This window comes from Squalius cephalus (assembly GCF_949319135.1).
Source record: "Squalius cephalus genome assembly, chromosome: 14".
Lineage (NCBI taxonomy): Eukaryota > Metazoa > Chordata > Actinopteri > Cypriniformes > Leuciscidae > Squalius > Squalius cephalus.
The window spans coordinates 37,908,688-37,923,687 of NC_137135.1; the positions used below are offsets into that span (position 1 = coordinate 37,908,688).

At 41.1% G+C, this 15,000-nt stretch overlaps 1 protein-coding gene across 1 annotated transcript in view; it reads right to left on the bottom strand.

The window, feature by feature from the left end:
- Window positions 1-4,797: 4,797 nt before the first annotated feature.
- Window positions 4,798-15,000, bottom strand: part of LOC307171583 (limbin-like) — a gene marked incomplete at its 5' end in the record, with an annotated part of 49,633 nt that continues 39,430 nt past the window's right edge. Inside the window, 3 exons of the mRNA XM_079893317.1 lie at window positions 4,798-5,686; window positions 14,341-14,436; window positions 14,843-14,982. Of these exons, the coding sequence (XP_079749443.1) occupies window positions 5,125-5,686; window positions 14,341-14,436; window positions 14,843-14,982 (798 nt within the window). The 3' untranslated portion in view covers window positions 4,798-5,124. The remainder of the gene's footprint in view (window positions 5,687-14,340; window positions 14,437-14,842; window positions 14,983-15,000) is intronic.

The following is a 15,000-nucleotide window of genomic DNA, read 5'->3' on the forward strand; positions in this document are numbered from 1 at the left end:
CTTTCCCCATTGGATGCCAGCAAAACTCCACTGGTGAACACAGTGATTGGATTTTCGATTTGCAGTTGAGTTTTTCTCTCTCAAATATTACAAGCACACACATGCACACAAACACATTTTTTTTTTATAACACACATACCAACCACACTTAGACATCCATACCAACAAACCCACACAATTATCGTTGCATAATTTATCCAGTTGGCTCTATAATATGCCGAAGCAGAAAACAGGAATAAAGCGAGTATTTGCTTTATAGGCCTAACCTGAAAAAATGGCAATTTTGAAGCCTTGCCAACAGAATGAAAGCCTATTAAAAAAGATTGCATCATTTTATAGTTAAACGGCACAGGGATTAAAAAATGCAGTTTTAATGGGTTTCAATGGGGACATTTTTGTCCTTAAGGTCCTGAGAGGAAGTATTTTGTGTAACTAGTGCAAAATAGATTTTTTAAAGAAAATGATGATGAAATAGTAAAATTCCAATAAAAATACACACCCGTGCCAAATTTTATGCAGTTAGCATTAACACAGGCAAAGTGATCAAAAAAACAAAACTGAAAAAGCCAAAAATGTCCTCAAGGATGCACAAGGGTTAAACGTTTATGCAGTTTTTTAGCCTGGGCATTCTCCACCTTTATAAGACAGTTTTGAAACAGCAAGAGTTCATTTTTAAGTGCAGACCATGTGGGGGAGGACTTAGCAAATCGACATTTATGTATATAATATTTTGTTGCTATAATTAGATTATTGACCAAAAATTCATCATTTTTATTTTGTAGGATTACACCCATCTGAATGTTTTGATATGAAAAGAAATCTATGTTTATAGATCTGGAGGACAACAGGTTGTGAAGAGATTTCCATAAATTCTGAGCCAGTTGACATTCATAAAACAGGTGTTCAGTTGTTTCAACATTAATGTTGCAGATATGACAAATGTCTACCTCAAACTTGAATCTTTTCTTTACAAACTCATTAGAGGGATATATATTATTTATTGTTTTAAAATGTACTTCCTTAAATTTAGGGGGAATTGGATATTTTAGGAATTTTGTTCTAATTGAAGATATTTCAGATTTGTTATAACCAAGAAAGAAGAGAGTGCTTCTTGTTCTACCCGGGTACAAAATGTTAACAAGAGTTTGCTTAAGGAATTTATTATTACATTTTGTATCTACCAGGTCCACATAATTGATTTTAATTTTGTGTAGTCTTGGTGATGCAATGTTCAAAAGATTATTCTTTATTGCTTGAATAAGGACCTTTGGAATGTTCTGTGTTACTTTGTTGTAATCCACAATTGAGCAGTTAATATTATATTTATTAAATTCCTCCAATTCAAGAATATTACCATTTTCATCCAATATATGAACAATTGACCATATTTGTTTTTCCCACCAGTCTTTCAGAAACATAGATTTCCTTCTGCACAATATAACTCTGTTGTTCCAGAATGGAACATTGTGGGGACTGAAGTTATGTTTGAACATCAGTTTCCACTGTAACAAAACCTGTTGATGAAAAGTTGAAAGTTTTATCGGCAATTTAGATATTTCAAAGTCACATGTTATTAAAAATTTAATACCTCCCACTTTATCAAAGATATATGCCGGTAAGGAGAACCATATCTCTTCGCCGTTCCTCAAAAAAGATTGGAGCCATTTAATTTTCAATATTCCATTCATAATTTCAAAGTCGATTGCCTTTATGCCCCCTTCCTCATAATTTTTCAACAGATCCCCTTTTCTAATGTAGTGATGTTTATTTTTCCAAATAAAATTAAAATTGATTCTATTAATTTCTTTAATTAACTTTGGAGAAATAGCAAGAGAGTAGGATGGATATATCAGTCTGGAAATAGATCCAATCTTGGTCAACATCGTTCTTCCAAATAATGTTAAATCTCTTTGTAGCCAACTGTTTAATGTTTTTCCACATTTATCAATATTATCTTGGATATTCTTTTTTTCACTTGTATCTGATGATTTGGTAATCCAAATACCTAGATATCTAATGTCATTTTTGACTGGTATATTATATAGTGAGGATTCAGAGCAGTTATCAGTTCACATTTACTCAGATTCAGATATAGGCCCGATGCAAGTGAAAACCACTCTATTACTTTTACAGCCACTGGTATTTGTTCCTTATTTTTGTTGTATCGTCAGCGAGCTGACTTATGAGTAACTTGTGGTTGTTTATCTCTAAACCTTTAATATTCAAATTTTTAACCGCAATTGCTAGTAGTTCAGTCACTGCAATGAATAAAAGAGGAGAAATACTACAGCCCTGTCTTATTCCTCGTTCAACCTTAAATCTAGGACATGTACCTTCTGAGAGGGAAACACAGCTATTAATATCCGTATGCAACATAGTGATCATATCAAGAAACTTATTTCCAAAGCCAAAGTGTCTCAGTGTGTTAACAATAAATAAATGTTCCACTGAATCGAATGCTTTATGGAAATCCCCAAAAAAGATAAAACCATCAATAAGATCCAGGACCAGGCGGATGTTATTATGGATGGATCTTCCTTTAAGAAAACCAGATTGTGTTGGGCTGATTAATTTAGATATACCCGTCTTTAATCTTGCTGCCAAAACTGTTGTTAGAATCTTGTAGTCTGTATTCAACAGTGTAATAGGTCTTAAATTGCTTAATATTTTCTTATCTTTTCCAGGTTTTGGAATCAATTTTATTATTCCTTGTTTCATAGTTTGCATCAGTTCTTTTTGATTAATACATTCATTTATAGCCTGAAACAATACGTGTTTTAAGTCTTCCCAAAAGTGTTTATAAATGTTAGATCTGGTCCGTCTGGTCCTGGCGAACGATCAGATGCCATTTTTTTTATAGCATAGTCAAATTCTACAATTCTTAGTTCATCACAAACTTCTTTAAAATTTTCATCAATAACAGGAATCAAGTTGTTAATTTTATCAAAAAAAGATGAGGCATCTTGTTCTGAGTAGGAAGATTTATAAAGATTCCTATAAAAATTGAAAACTTCTTTTTCAATGCGTTTGGGTTCTGTACATTCCTCTCCATCAACCCCGGTCTCACCCCAAAACGTCACATACTGACGCGTCTTGACCATACGGCAACATACGACGAAAAGGGTACCCCTAAAACGTCCATATGAGACGAAGACATAAGCGCACCAGCAGCGCCTCTTAGCGTACCCTAACGCATACCTAAACCTACCCATAACCCAAAACGTCATATATGGACGTTTTAGGGGTGCCCCTTTCGTCGTATGTTGCCGTATGGTCAAGACGCGTCAGTATGTGACGTTTTGGGGTGAGACTGTGTTACCATCAACTGTTAGACTACAAATCGAATTATATTCTTGTCTGCATTTTTCTAATTTGCAGAAGTATGCAGTATTCTTTTCTCCTTCTTCAATCCACCGGGCCCTGGATCTAATATATGCACCTTTAGCTTTATCTATATACATTCTATCCAATTTGGATTGCAAATTACTTATTTTTTCTTTGTCCTCTTCACTCCAATCTGATTTAGTATAAAGTGTCATGAGTTCTTTAACCACTGTTACTTCTTGAGCTCTCAATATTTTGGAAATAGAGTTTATGAATGTTAGACAAAGTGGGAATGTAGTATAATGAGGTGTGTTATGAATTGGGCTGTTATATCAACATGAGTTATGGAATGGAAGCATATTCCACCACATAATTCATGCTTGCTTTGGTATATCGAAATTATGACAAATTATGACTTAAAAGTCAATCATGACAGTCATCATTTCGACTTATCTTACAATTTGTGTCTTTATCAGCTCTTCCATATAATGGCCCTGATCATCATCACAGATACTAACGCTTGCTCCATTTCTGTAAATCCGTCTCTCACCCGTTGCTCTATACTATAGTGCTCTCCGTCAACAGCTGCACTTGCGCCCCCTGCTGGTGAGGCCGACTAACAGCTATAGAGATCATCAATCGGCAATCTACTGATATTCCTGCCGTTCCCGGATGTGAAATGTCGAATTTGAAACTGAAATTTGTAAGGAGAAATAAAATGGACTGAAAATTGCCTGTCGAATATTATAGTATTAATATTGTATTTTAAACAGAATGAACATTTCGGAAGTGAAATCTGAAAGATGAATATAAATTACTGATTTTTTACTAATGAAAATCTGTGTGAAATGTTTTGAATTGAAATATTCACAGCTTAAATATTCAACCATGTTGAATTTCAGCCCATACAAATGCAAGCACGGTTAATGCAATGCCTATTTTTTAAAATTAGTGCAATTCTTTTTTTGTTTAAAAAACATTATTTTACTTCCATAGATGTCTCTTCGATAACTGACCGGCGTGAGAAACTCTTGGAGGTGTTTTAAAGAGTCTATGCCGTGAACTTCACACACATTTGAAGATCCAGCGTTTAGCTGATCCTGATGAGTTCTCCGTTCTCATGATGACGCTCTTCTTCCATGAGGGGTTTGGCTTCACAGCGGCTGTTTCACTTCCATGTGGCTAAAATATGGTTACATGGGTACAAGCACAGACAGGTGTGTGTGTGTGTGTGTGTGTGTGTGTGTATCTATCTATCTATCTATCCATCCATCTATATCTGTGTGCTTCATTCTCCTGAAATCTCTCTCCCTATGCCGTGCAATACTTAGATTTGTGAAAAGACGTTCAGATCAAAGCACAGATTATATTTCTGAAACCTTTTAAATAAATTATTCCTTTCCAGAGACTTTCTGTAGTCTGAGTTCATATAAAACACACACTGACACAGAGACCAAACGAGACGAATCCGAGTCTCAGAAATAAAATACAGATTTAATTTCATAGCGCTTTTCAATTGATCAATCTTTTAGTTGATTAGAAAACCTTTTTCTCTTCAGTGAAAAAATAGTGTAAATATGAAGCTGCAAGTCAAAGGACTTTTAATTTGTATGAAGGAAATGGAAGGAAAATGATTGACAAAGAAACAAACACAATGTCATTGGATGCAAACTGGAAACAACCAATCAGCTTTTAGCAGACACAAACATCAGAACGCTAAAAGATAATAACAAAACAACAATATATACAGAGAAAGACACTGATGTAATTATATTCCCATAATGCCTTGCAGTGTAGTCGTCACGTGTGTTGTTGAGGAGCCACACTGGCTTTCTTAAAGTTCAGGAAGTTGCGTTTTTTCTTGCGTGAGCGAGTGTTCTGTGTCTGCAGCTGCGCTGAAGGAGGAACGCAGCGGAAAACAAACAGGCGTTCTGAGGAAACCAGACTGTGGTTAGCCACGCCCACAGGCCACGCCCCCTCACTATCATCCCTCATGGTACTGTCCTGAGCCACGCCCACAGGCCATGCCCCCTCATTATCATCTCTCACGACACTGTCCTGAGTCACGGCCACAGGCCACTCCTCCTCATCATTCCTCATGGAGACGAGACTGTGCTTAGCCACGCCCACAGGCCACGCCCCCTCATTACCATCCCTCATAGAGACGATACTGTTTCGAGCCATGCCCACAGGCCACGTCCCCTCATTATCCCTCGTCCCGTGGCCCGCCTCCGGCTCCGCCTTCTCCAGTTCCGGCACGGGAATGTTTCGTAAACGCCGGCGTCTCCTGCGAGTCTCATGAACGTCTCCAGAACCGCCACACAAAAACTTGTCAAGGAGCTTCTGACGCTTCTTTAGCAACCTGAACAACACAATACACAAAACCAACACACTTACACAATACCAACACACTTACACCACACTTACACAACACCGACACACTTACACAACACTGACACACTTACACAACACCGACACACTTACACAATACCGACACACACAACACCGACACACTTACACAAAACCAACACACTTACACAATACCAACACACTTACACCACACTTACACAACACCGACACACTTACACAACACTGACACACTTACACAACACCGACACACTTACACAATACCGACACACACAACACCGACACACTTACACAAAACCAACACACTTACACAATACCAACACACTTACACCACACTTACACAACACCGACACACTTACACAACACCGACACACTTACACAATACCGACACACTTACACAATACCGACACACTTACACAAAACCAACACACTTACACAATACCAACACACTTACACCACACTTACACAACACCGACACACTTACACAATACGACACACTTACATCACACTTACACAACACCGACACACTTACACAATACCGACACACTTACACAATACCAACACACTTACACCACACTTACACAACACCGACACACTTACACAATACCGACACACTTACACAATACCAACACACTTACGACACACTTACACAACACCGACACACTTACACAACACCGACACACTTACACAATACCGACACACACAACACCGACACACTTACATAAAACCAACACACTTACACAATACCAACACACTTACACCACACTTACACAACACTGACGCACTTACACAACACCGACACACTTACACAGCACCGACACACTTACACAACACACTTACACAACACCGACACACTTACACAACACCAATACATTTACACAACACCAACACACTTACACAACACCGACACACTTACACAACACCGACACACTTACACAATACCAACACACTTACACAATACCAACACACTTACACCACACTTACACCACACTTACACAACACCGACACACTTACACAACACCGACACACTTACACAACACCAATACATTTACACAACACCAATACATTTACACAACACCAATACATTTACACAACACCGACACACTTACACAACACCGACACACTTACACAACACCAATACATTTACACAACACCGACACACTTACACAACACTTACAAAACACCGACACACTTACACAACACTAACAGTAGGGCTGGTCCGAATACCATTTTTTGAGCTTCGAAGCTTCGGAGGGAAATAAAAAATAATAATAAACAAGGCTCAAACATCTATTTCGTAACAGCTATGTTTGAAAGCGAAACTAAAATCCCCCGCGCGTGTGAAACGTCTAATAACAAGCACAAACGGTGTTAAAAAGAATTTGACGTGCAAGTAAAAAGGTAGGCTATCTTTCCTACAGTGTTTTTCTACTTTACCACAGTAAAGTATGCAAATATAATAGGCCTAATTAAAAGCGAACCAAAGGAATAAACGTTTATAATCCCCTGCGAAAACGAGTGAGACGTTAGTGAAGATTTGGGAAAAGAAACGAGACTCCATGTCCAGTGGAATAACGAATGGAATATTGTTAAATTCGCTGATAATCGGGAGACCGGATCGCAGAATACAAAGCTTACATTTATGAGCTCACGCACAACTCTCCCATTCCTCATGAATCCAGATGTTTCCATGGCTGCGATGTAACATTTAATGGTTAACCTGTTATTTATTTAGTAAACAGAGCTTTGTGCTTCACTGTCATAATATTCATGTAAAACAGTTAAACAGCATTCACATTCAAAAACATGTGTTTTGGCGGATCACCGCAGCGGTGCGGCGTCAAGGTTACCGACACAGCCCTAGATAACGGGTAAAAAGGCTAATACATTTTGTTTCTATTATTCTATTTTCCACAATGTCAAAGCAACGCAGCGTAACCCAAAACACGAGCTCATGCAGTTGTGCGCTCTAGACCGAGAATACTCCAGTTCCAGGAACACTTTAGTAGGCGAAGAAGAAGCAAATATATTTATTAAGTATAACGAGTTTGGGTTCCTTCAACTGTCCATCCTAATAAAAACGGCCAGGGTATATGAATTGAATTGAATTGAAGTCTTTATTGTCATTGTATTTGCATACAATGACATTAGGAACACTACTCCTGACTCGCGTTTACAAGACAGACATATAACCACCAACAATAAATAAGACACTAACAATTTTACAAGTATATACAGAATTCACGTGATGATTTTTCACATTGACATACTTTGCCTTTAGCGCATTTTTTAATTTAGAGTCCGGGTGGCAACTGGACAGAAACTGTCCTGTAAGCGTTTGGCTCTTGTTCTGAAGGACCTGTACCATCCGCCTGATGGCAGAAGAGTAAACAGGTGATGTCCTGGATGTGATGTGTCCTTGATATTGTTTTTGGCCCTTATTAGATAGTGGGAGCAAGCAATGTTTTCCAGGGAGGGTAGTGAGCAGCCACTGATTTTCTGGGCTGTATTTATTCTCCTTTGGAGGGCATCTCATCTGCCGCACTGAGATGCCGTACACTAACACTCTCTCGATGGTAGAGCGGTAAAAGGACACCAGCAGGTTGATACCCTCTAGGTTGTTTTTCCTTTAGCATCCTAAGGAAGTGTAACGGTTGCGGCCCCTTTTTGATTTTTTCAGTGGTGTTTGCAGACCAAGAGAGGTCGTTGGATAAGTGGACTCCCAGGAACTTACAGGTGTGGACCCTCTCCACACAGTCCCCATTGATATAGAGTGGGGCTCGCGCTACGCCTCCTGAAGTCAAGAATGAGCTCTTTTGTTTTTGAGGTGTTCAAAGACAAGTTGTTAGCAGAGCCCCACACTACGAGTTTCTGGACTTCATCTCCGTAGGCTGATTCATCCTCTCCCGAAATTAGTCCAACCACTGTAGTATCGTCAGCAAATTTGATTATTTTGTTGGTAGAATGAATGGGAGTGCAGTCATGTGTGTACAGTAGAGGGCTCAGTACACAGCCTTGTGGAGAGCCGGTGCGGAGCGTGATGTGGAAGAGAGATGAGGGCCAAGATTAGCAGTTTGTGGGCGGTTTGTGAGGAAGTCCTTTATCCAGGGGCAGATGGAAGAAGAGAGGCCCAGTTCAGTCAATTTGCTGACTAGAATGTCTGGGATAATTGTATTGAACGCTGAACTGTAATCTATGAAGAGCATTCTTACACAGGTTCCCTTCTGCTCAAGATGGTTAAGTGCCGTGTGGAGAGCTATGGTGATGGCACCCTCTACAGACCTATTTGCTCTATATGCAAAGTTGGGGGGAAGGCTGGATTTTATGTACTGTAAAACCAATCTCTCAAAGCACTTCATGATTATTGGTGTTAGTGCAACCAGTCTATATTCGTTTAAATTGTTGGTGGATGCTTTTTTAGGAACAGGGATGATGGTCGCAGATTTTAAACGGTGGGATGATGGCTGATGTCAGTGAGAGGTTGAAGATCTTTGTAAAGACCCCAACGAGCTGGTTGGCACAGGCTTGGAGTACTTCACCATCCGGGCCAGCAGCCTTCCTTATATTTACTGTTTTGAGCACTAGTCTCACCTCGTATTCCTGTAGGGTGAGATGGCAGGTGCCAGAGATTGTAGAAGTGCTGGACATGTGGTGGGTTGCTTCACCTCAGAGCGGGCAAAGAAAGGGTTCAGTTCCTCAGCCAGTGAAGCATCAGTGTAGATGCTGCTGTGGTTATGGTTCTTGTAATTGGTGATGTTTTTAATTCCCTGCCACACTCTTCTTTGTTTTTTGTCTGTGATGGTCCTCAATTTTCTTTTTATAAGACTTTTTGGCGCGTTTGATCCCTCTCCTCACATTGGCTCTAGCAGTGCTGTACAAGGCCTTGTCACCCGATCTGTAGGCGGAGTCGCGTTCTTCAAGTAATGCCTGAACTTCACATGTCATCCAGGGTTTCTGGTTGGGAAACACCCGAATCTTTTTGTTGACAGTGACGTTTTCCATGCAGATTTTAATGTAGAACAGAACAGTTTCTGTGTATTGCTCCAGATCCTGATGTTCTAATATCTCCCAGTCTGTTTGTTCAAAGCAGTCCTGCAGTTGTGCAAGGGTTCCCTCAGGCCAAGTTGTTATGATGTTTGTGGTTGGCTTTGTTTTCCTCCTAAGTGTATGCTGGGAGAAGCAGCGGTGAACAGTGATCTGACTGTCCCAGCTGAGGAAGGGGTACAGCCCTGTAAGCCCCCTCTGCTCTTACCCGAGTCTTTCTGTCCTGTCGGTGGATATTACATTCCGTTAGTTGAACTGCAGTGTCAGGAATTTGCGTATGCAGCCAGGTTTCGGTTATTATCATCACACAACAATCCCAAACAGGACAATTTGTTGCAATTTGCAGCTCCAACTCATTCATTTTGTGAATGTTGACCTGGCGTGGGTGAGAAAGATGCTCGGAAGTGATGGTTTAAACGGTTGTTTACGTAGTCAAATAAGTAGGCCTCGTTTCTATTTCCTCTCCTTCCGCCGCCTGCGTCGTCCGCTGGATCCGAAAACAATCCACGGAGATCCCACTGTTCTCGCTATGTCCTCCGGGATATTGTGAGTCCGCTGAAAGTCACTTGTGACAGTTTGTTTACACTGAAATCCATCCTTGATTAAGTCCTGACGTTCAAAGGCAATATTTGCATTGCATGTGTTGACAAACAAATACGAAAACAAATATAAACCCCCCAAACAAAACACCAAACCGGAGAGCAAAGAGCCGCTGCGTCCATGCGCGTCGCCATCACGGATAACATCATCTATATAACATAATTGTAAAAAAAAGAGGGTAACACTTTATTTTAGTGTCTTTGTTACATTTGTTACATGTACTTACCATAGTAATAACATTAAATTATGCATGATTACATGCAACTAACCCTCAACCAAATCCTAATCCTACCCTAACCCTATAGTAAGTACATGTAGTTAATTAATATTACTCAGTACTTAAATATATAATTACACTGTAACAAAGACACCTTAAAATAAAGTGTAACCAAAAAGAGTATTGTATTTAGCCAGATTTGATCGTGTAAACATATTCAAGCGTGAACGCGAACCGTTTCGAGGTGGATGCCGCCACGTGCGAACAAACAACAACTGAATATCGAATCCCAAAATTGAAAATCGAATACCAACCCAGCGTATTGGGGTATTGGGGTATTGGAGTATTGGGGTATTGGAGTATTGGGGTATTGGAGTATTGGGGTATTGGAGTATTGGAGTATTGGGGTATTGGGGTATTGGGGTATTGGAGTATTGGAGTATTGGAGTATTGGGGTATTGGAGTATTGTAGTATTGGGGTATTGGAGTATTGGGGTATTGGAGTATTGGGGTATTGGAGTATTGGGGTATTGGGGTATTGGAGTATTGGAGTAGTGGGGTATTGGGGTATTAGAGTATTGGATTATTGGGGTATTGGGGTATTGGGGTATTAGAGTATTGGAGTATTGGGGTATTGGGGTATTGGAGTATTGGGGTATTGGAGTATTGGGGTATTGGGGTATTGGAGTAGTGGAGTATTGGGGTATTGGAGTATTGGGGTATTGGGGTATTGGAGTATTGGAGTATTGGAGTATTGGTGTATTGGAGTATTGGGGTATTGGAGTATTGGGGTATTGGAGTATTGGGGTATTGGAGTATTGGAGTCATTGGAGTAGTGGAGTATTGGGGTATTAGAGTATTGGATTATTGGTGTATTGGGGTATTAGAGTATTGGCGTATTGAGGTATTGGGGTATTGGAGTATTGGAGTATTGGGGTATTGGGGTATTGGAGTATTGGGGTATTGGAGTAGTAGAGTAGTGGAGTATTGGGGTATTGGAGTACTGGGGTATTGGGGTATTGGTGTAGTAGAGTAGTGGAGTATTGGGGTATTGGAGTATTGGAGTAGTAGATTAGTGGAGTATTGGCGTATTGGAGTAGTAGAGTAGTCGAGTATTGGGGTATTGGAGTATTGGAGTATTGGAGTAGTGGAGTATTGGGGTATTAGAGTATTGGAGTATTGGTGTATTGGGGTATTAGAGTATTGGCGTATTGGGGTATTGGAGTATTGGAGTAGTGGAGTATTGGCGTATTGGAGTATTGGAGTATTGGGGTATTGGAGTATTGGAGTATTGGAGTATTGGAGTAGTGGAGTATTGGGGTATTGGAGTATTGGGGTATTGGAGTATTGGAGTAGTAAAGTAGTGGAGTATTGGCGTATTGGAGTATTGGAGTAGTGGAGTAGTAGAGTATTGGCGTATTGGAGTATTGGAGTAGTGGAGTAGTAGAGTAGTGGAGTATTGGTGTATTGGGGTATTGGGGTATTGGAGTATTGGAGTAGTAGAGTAGTGGAGTATTGGCGTATTAGGGTATTGGAGTATTGGAGTAGTAGAGTATTGGCGTATTGGGGTATTGGAGTATTGGAGTAGTAGAGTAGTGGAGTATTGGAGTATTGGGGTATTGGGGTATTGGAGTATTGGAGTAGTGGAGTAGTGGAGTATTGGCGTATTGGGGTATTGGAGTATTGGAGTAGTAGAGTAGTGGAGTATTGGCGTATTGGGGTATTGGAGTAGTGGAGTATTGGGGTATTGGAGTATTGGGGTATTGGAGCATTGGAGTAGTAGAGTAGTGGAGTATTGGCGTATTGGGGTATTGGAGTAGTAGAGTAGTGGAGTATTGGCGTATTGGGGTATTGGAGTAGTCGAGTATTGGGGTATTGGAGTATTGGAGTAGTGGAGTATTGGGGTATTGGGGTATTGGAGTATTGGGGTATTGGGGTATTGGGGTATTGGAGTATTGGGGTATTGGAGTATTGGAGTATTGGGGTATTAGAGTATTGGATTATTGGGGTATTGGGGTATTAGAGTATTGGAGTATTGGGGTATTGGAGTATTGGGGTATTGGAGTATTGGGGTATTGGGGTATTGGAGTAGTGGAGTATTGGGGTATTGGGGTATTGGAGTATTGGGGTATTGGGGTATTGGGGTATTGGAGTAGTGGAGTAGTGGAGTAGTGGAGTATTGGTGTATTGGAGTATTGGGGTATTGGAGTATTGGAGTATTGGTGTATTGGAGTATTGGGGTATTGGGGTATTGGGGTATTGGAGTATTGGGGTATTGGGGTATTGGAGTATTGGAGTATTGGAGTAGTGGAGTATTGGGGTATTAGAGTATTGGATTATTGGTGTATTGGGGTATTAGAGTATTGGCGTATTGAGGTATTGGGGTATTGGAGTATTGGGGTATTGGGGTATTGGAGTATTGGGGTATTGGAGTAGTAGAGTAGTGGAGTATTGGGGTATTGGAGTACTGGGGTATTGGTGTAGTAGAGTAGTGGAGTATTGGGGTATTGGAGTATTGGGGTATTGGAGTATTGGAGTAGTAGAGTAGTGGAGTAGTGGAGTATTGGCGTATTGGGGTATTGGAGTAGTAGAGTAGTCGAGTATTGGGGTATTGGAGTATTGGAGTATTGGAGTAGTGGAGTATTGGGGTATTAGAGTATTGGAGTATTGGTGTATTGGGGTATTAGAGTATTGGCGTATTGGGGTATTGGGGTATTGGAGTATTGGAGTAGTGGAGTATTGGCGTATTGGAGTATTGGGGTATTGGAGTATTGGGGTATTGGAGTATTGGGGTATTGGAGTATTGGAGTAGTAAAGTAGTGGAGTATTGGCGTATTGGAGTAGTAGAGTAGTGGAGTATTGGCGTATTGGGGTATTGGAGTATTGGAGTAGTAGAGTAGTGGAGTAGTGGCGTATTGGGGTATTGGAGTATTGGAGTAGTAGAGTAGTGGAGTATTGGCGTATTGGGGTATTGGAGTATTGGAGTAGTAGAGTAGTGGAGTATTGGCGTATTGGGGTATTGGGGTATTGGAGTATTGGAGTAGTAGAGTAGTGGAGTATTGGCGTATTGGAGTAGTGGGGTATTGGAGTATTGGAGTAGTAGAGTAGTGGAGTATTGGGGTATTGAAGTATTGGAGTAGTAGAGTAGTGGAGTATTGGCGTATTGGGGTATTGGGGTATTGGAGTATTGGAGTAGTGGAGTATTGGCGTATTGGGGTATTGGAGTATTGGAGTAGTAGAGTAGTGTAGTATTGGCGTATTGGAGTATTGGGGTATTGGAGTATTGGAGTAGTAGAGTAGTAGAGTAGTGGAGTAGTGGAGTATTGGCGTATTGGGGTATTGGGGTATTGGGGTATTGGGGTATTGGAGTATTGGAGTAGTAGAGTAGTAGAGTAGTGGAGTATTGGCGTATTGGGGTATTGGGGTATTGGAGTATTGGAGTAGTAGAGTAGTGTAGTATTGGCGTATTGGAGTATTGGAGTAGTAGAGTAGTGGAGTATTGGAGTAGTAGAGTAGTGGAGTATTGGCGTATTGGAGTATTGGGGTATTGGGGTATTGGAGTATTGGAGTAGTAGAGTAGTGGAGTATTGGAGTAGTAGAGTAGTGGAGTATTGGCGTATTGGAGTATTGGGGTATTGGGGTATTGGGGTATTGGAGTAGTAGAGTAGTGGAGTAGTGGAGTATTGGGGTATTGGGGTATTGGAGTAGTAGAGTAGTGGAGTAGTGGAGTATTGGGGTATTGGGGTCCAGCCCTAGCTAACGGTGTAGTGTGCTCAACTCTGACTGACCGCTCTCTCTCTCCGTCGCTGTGTGGAGGAGAGTTTTTGCTCAGCAGCTCCAGCCTCAATCTGTCCACCAGAGACACGCCACTCCCCGAGCCTGCCCTGCACACACACACACACACACAAGCTCACTTTATTCTGCTGTGCTTCATACAGTACAGAGGGTTTCAGAGCAGCTCCACAGGGATAAACAGGAGAATAATGATTCAGTGATGCAAACTGTGTGTGAGAGTGTGTGTGTGTGTGTGTGTGTGTGTGTGTGTGTGTGTGTGTGTGTTACCCTGCTCCGACTCCCAGTGTGTGTGTGAGAGACAGCAGTTCTCCTTCAGGTACTGTAGGCAGCAGGAGTCTCAGAAGTGTGTGTGTGTGTGTGTGTGTGTGTGTGTGTGTGTGTGTGTGTGTGTGTGTGTGTGTGTGTGTGTGTGTGAGTGTGAGTGTGTGTTACCCCGCTCCGACTCCCAGTGTGTGTGTGAGTGTGAGTGTGTGTGTGTGTGTGTGTGTGTGTTACCCCGCTCCGACTCCCAGTGTGTGTGTGAGAGACAGCAGTTCTCCTTCAGGTACTGTAGGCAGCAGGAGTCTCAGAAGTGTGTGTAGATCAGGATCAGTTATCAGAGCCTGTTTGACCAGCGCTGATGTAAACGCCACATCCTGACACACAACACACAC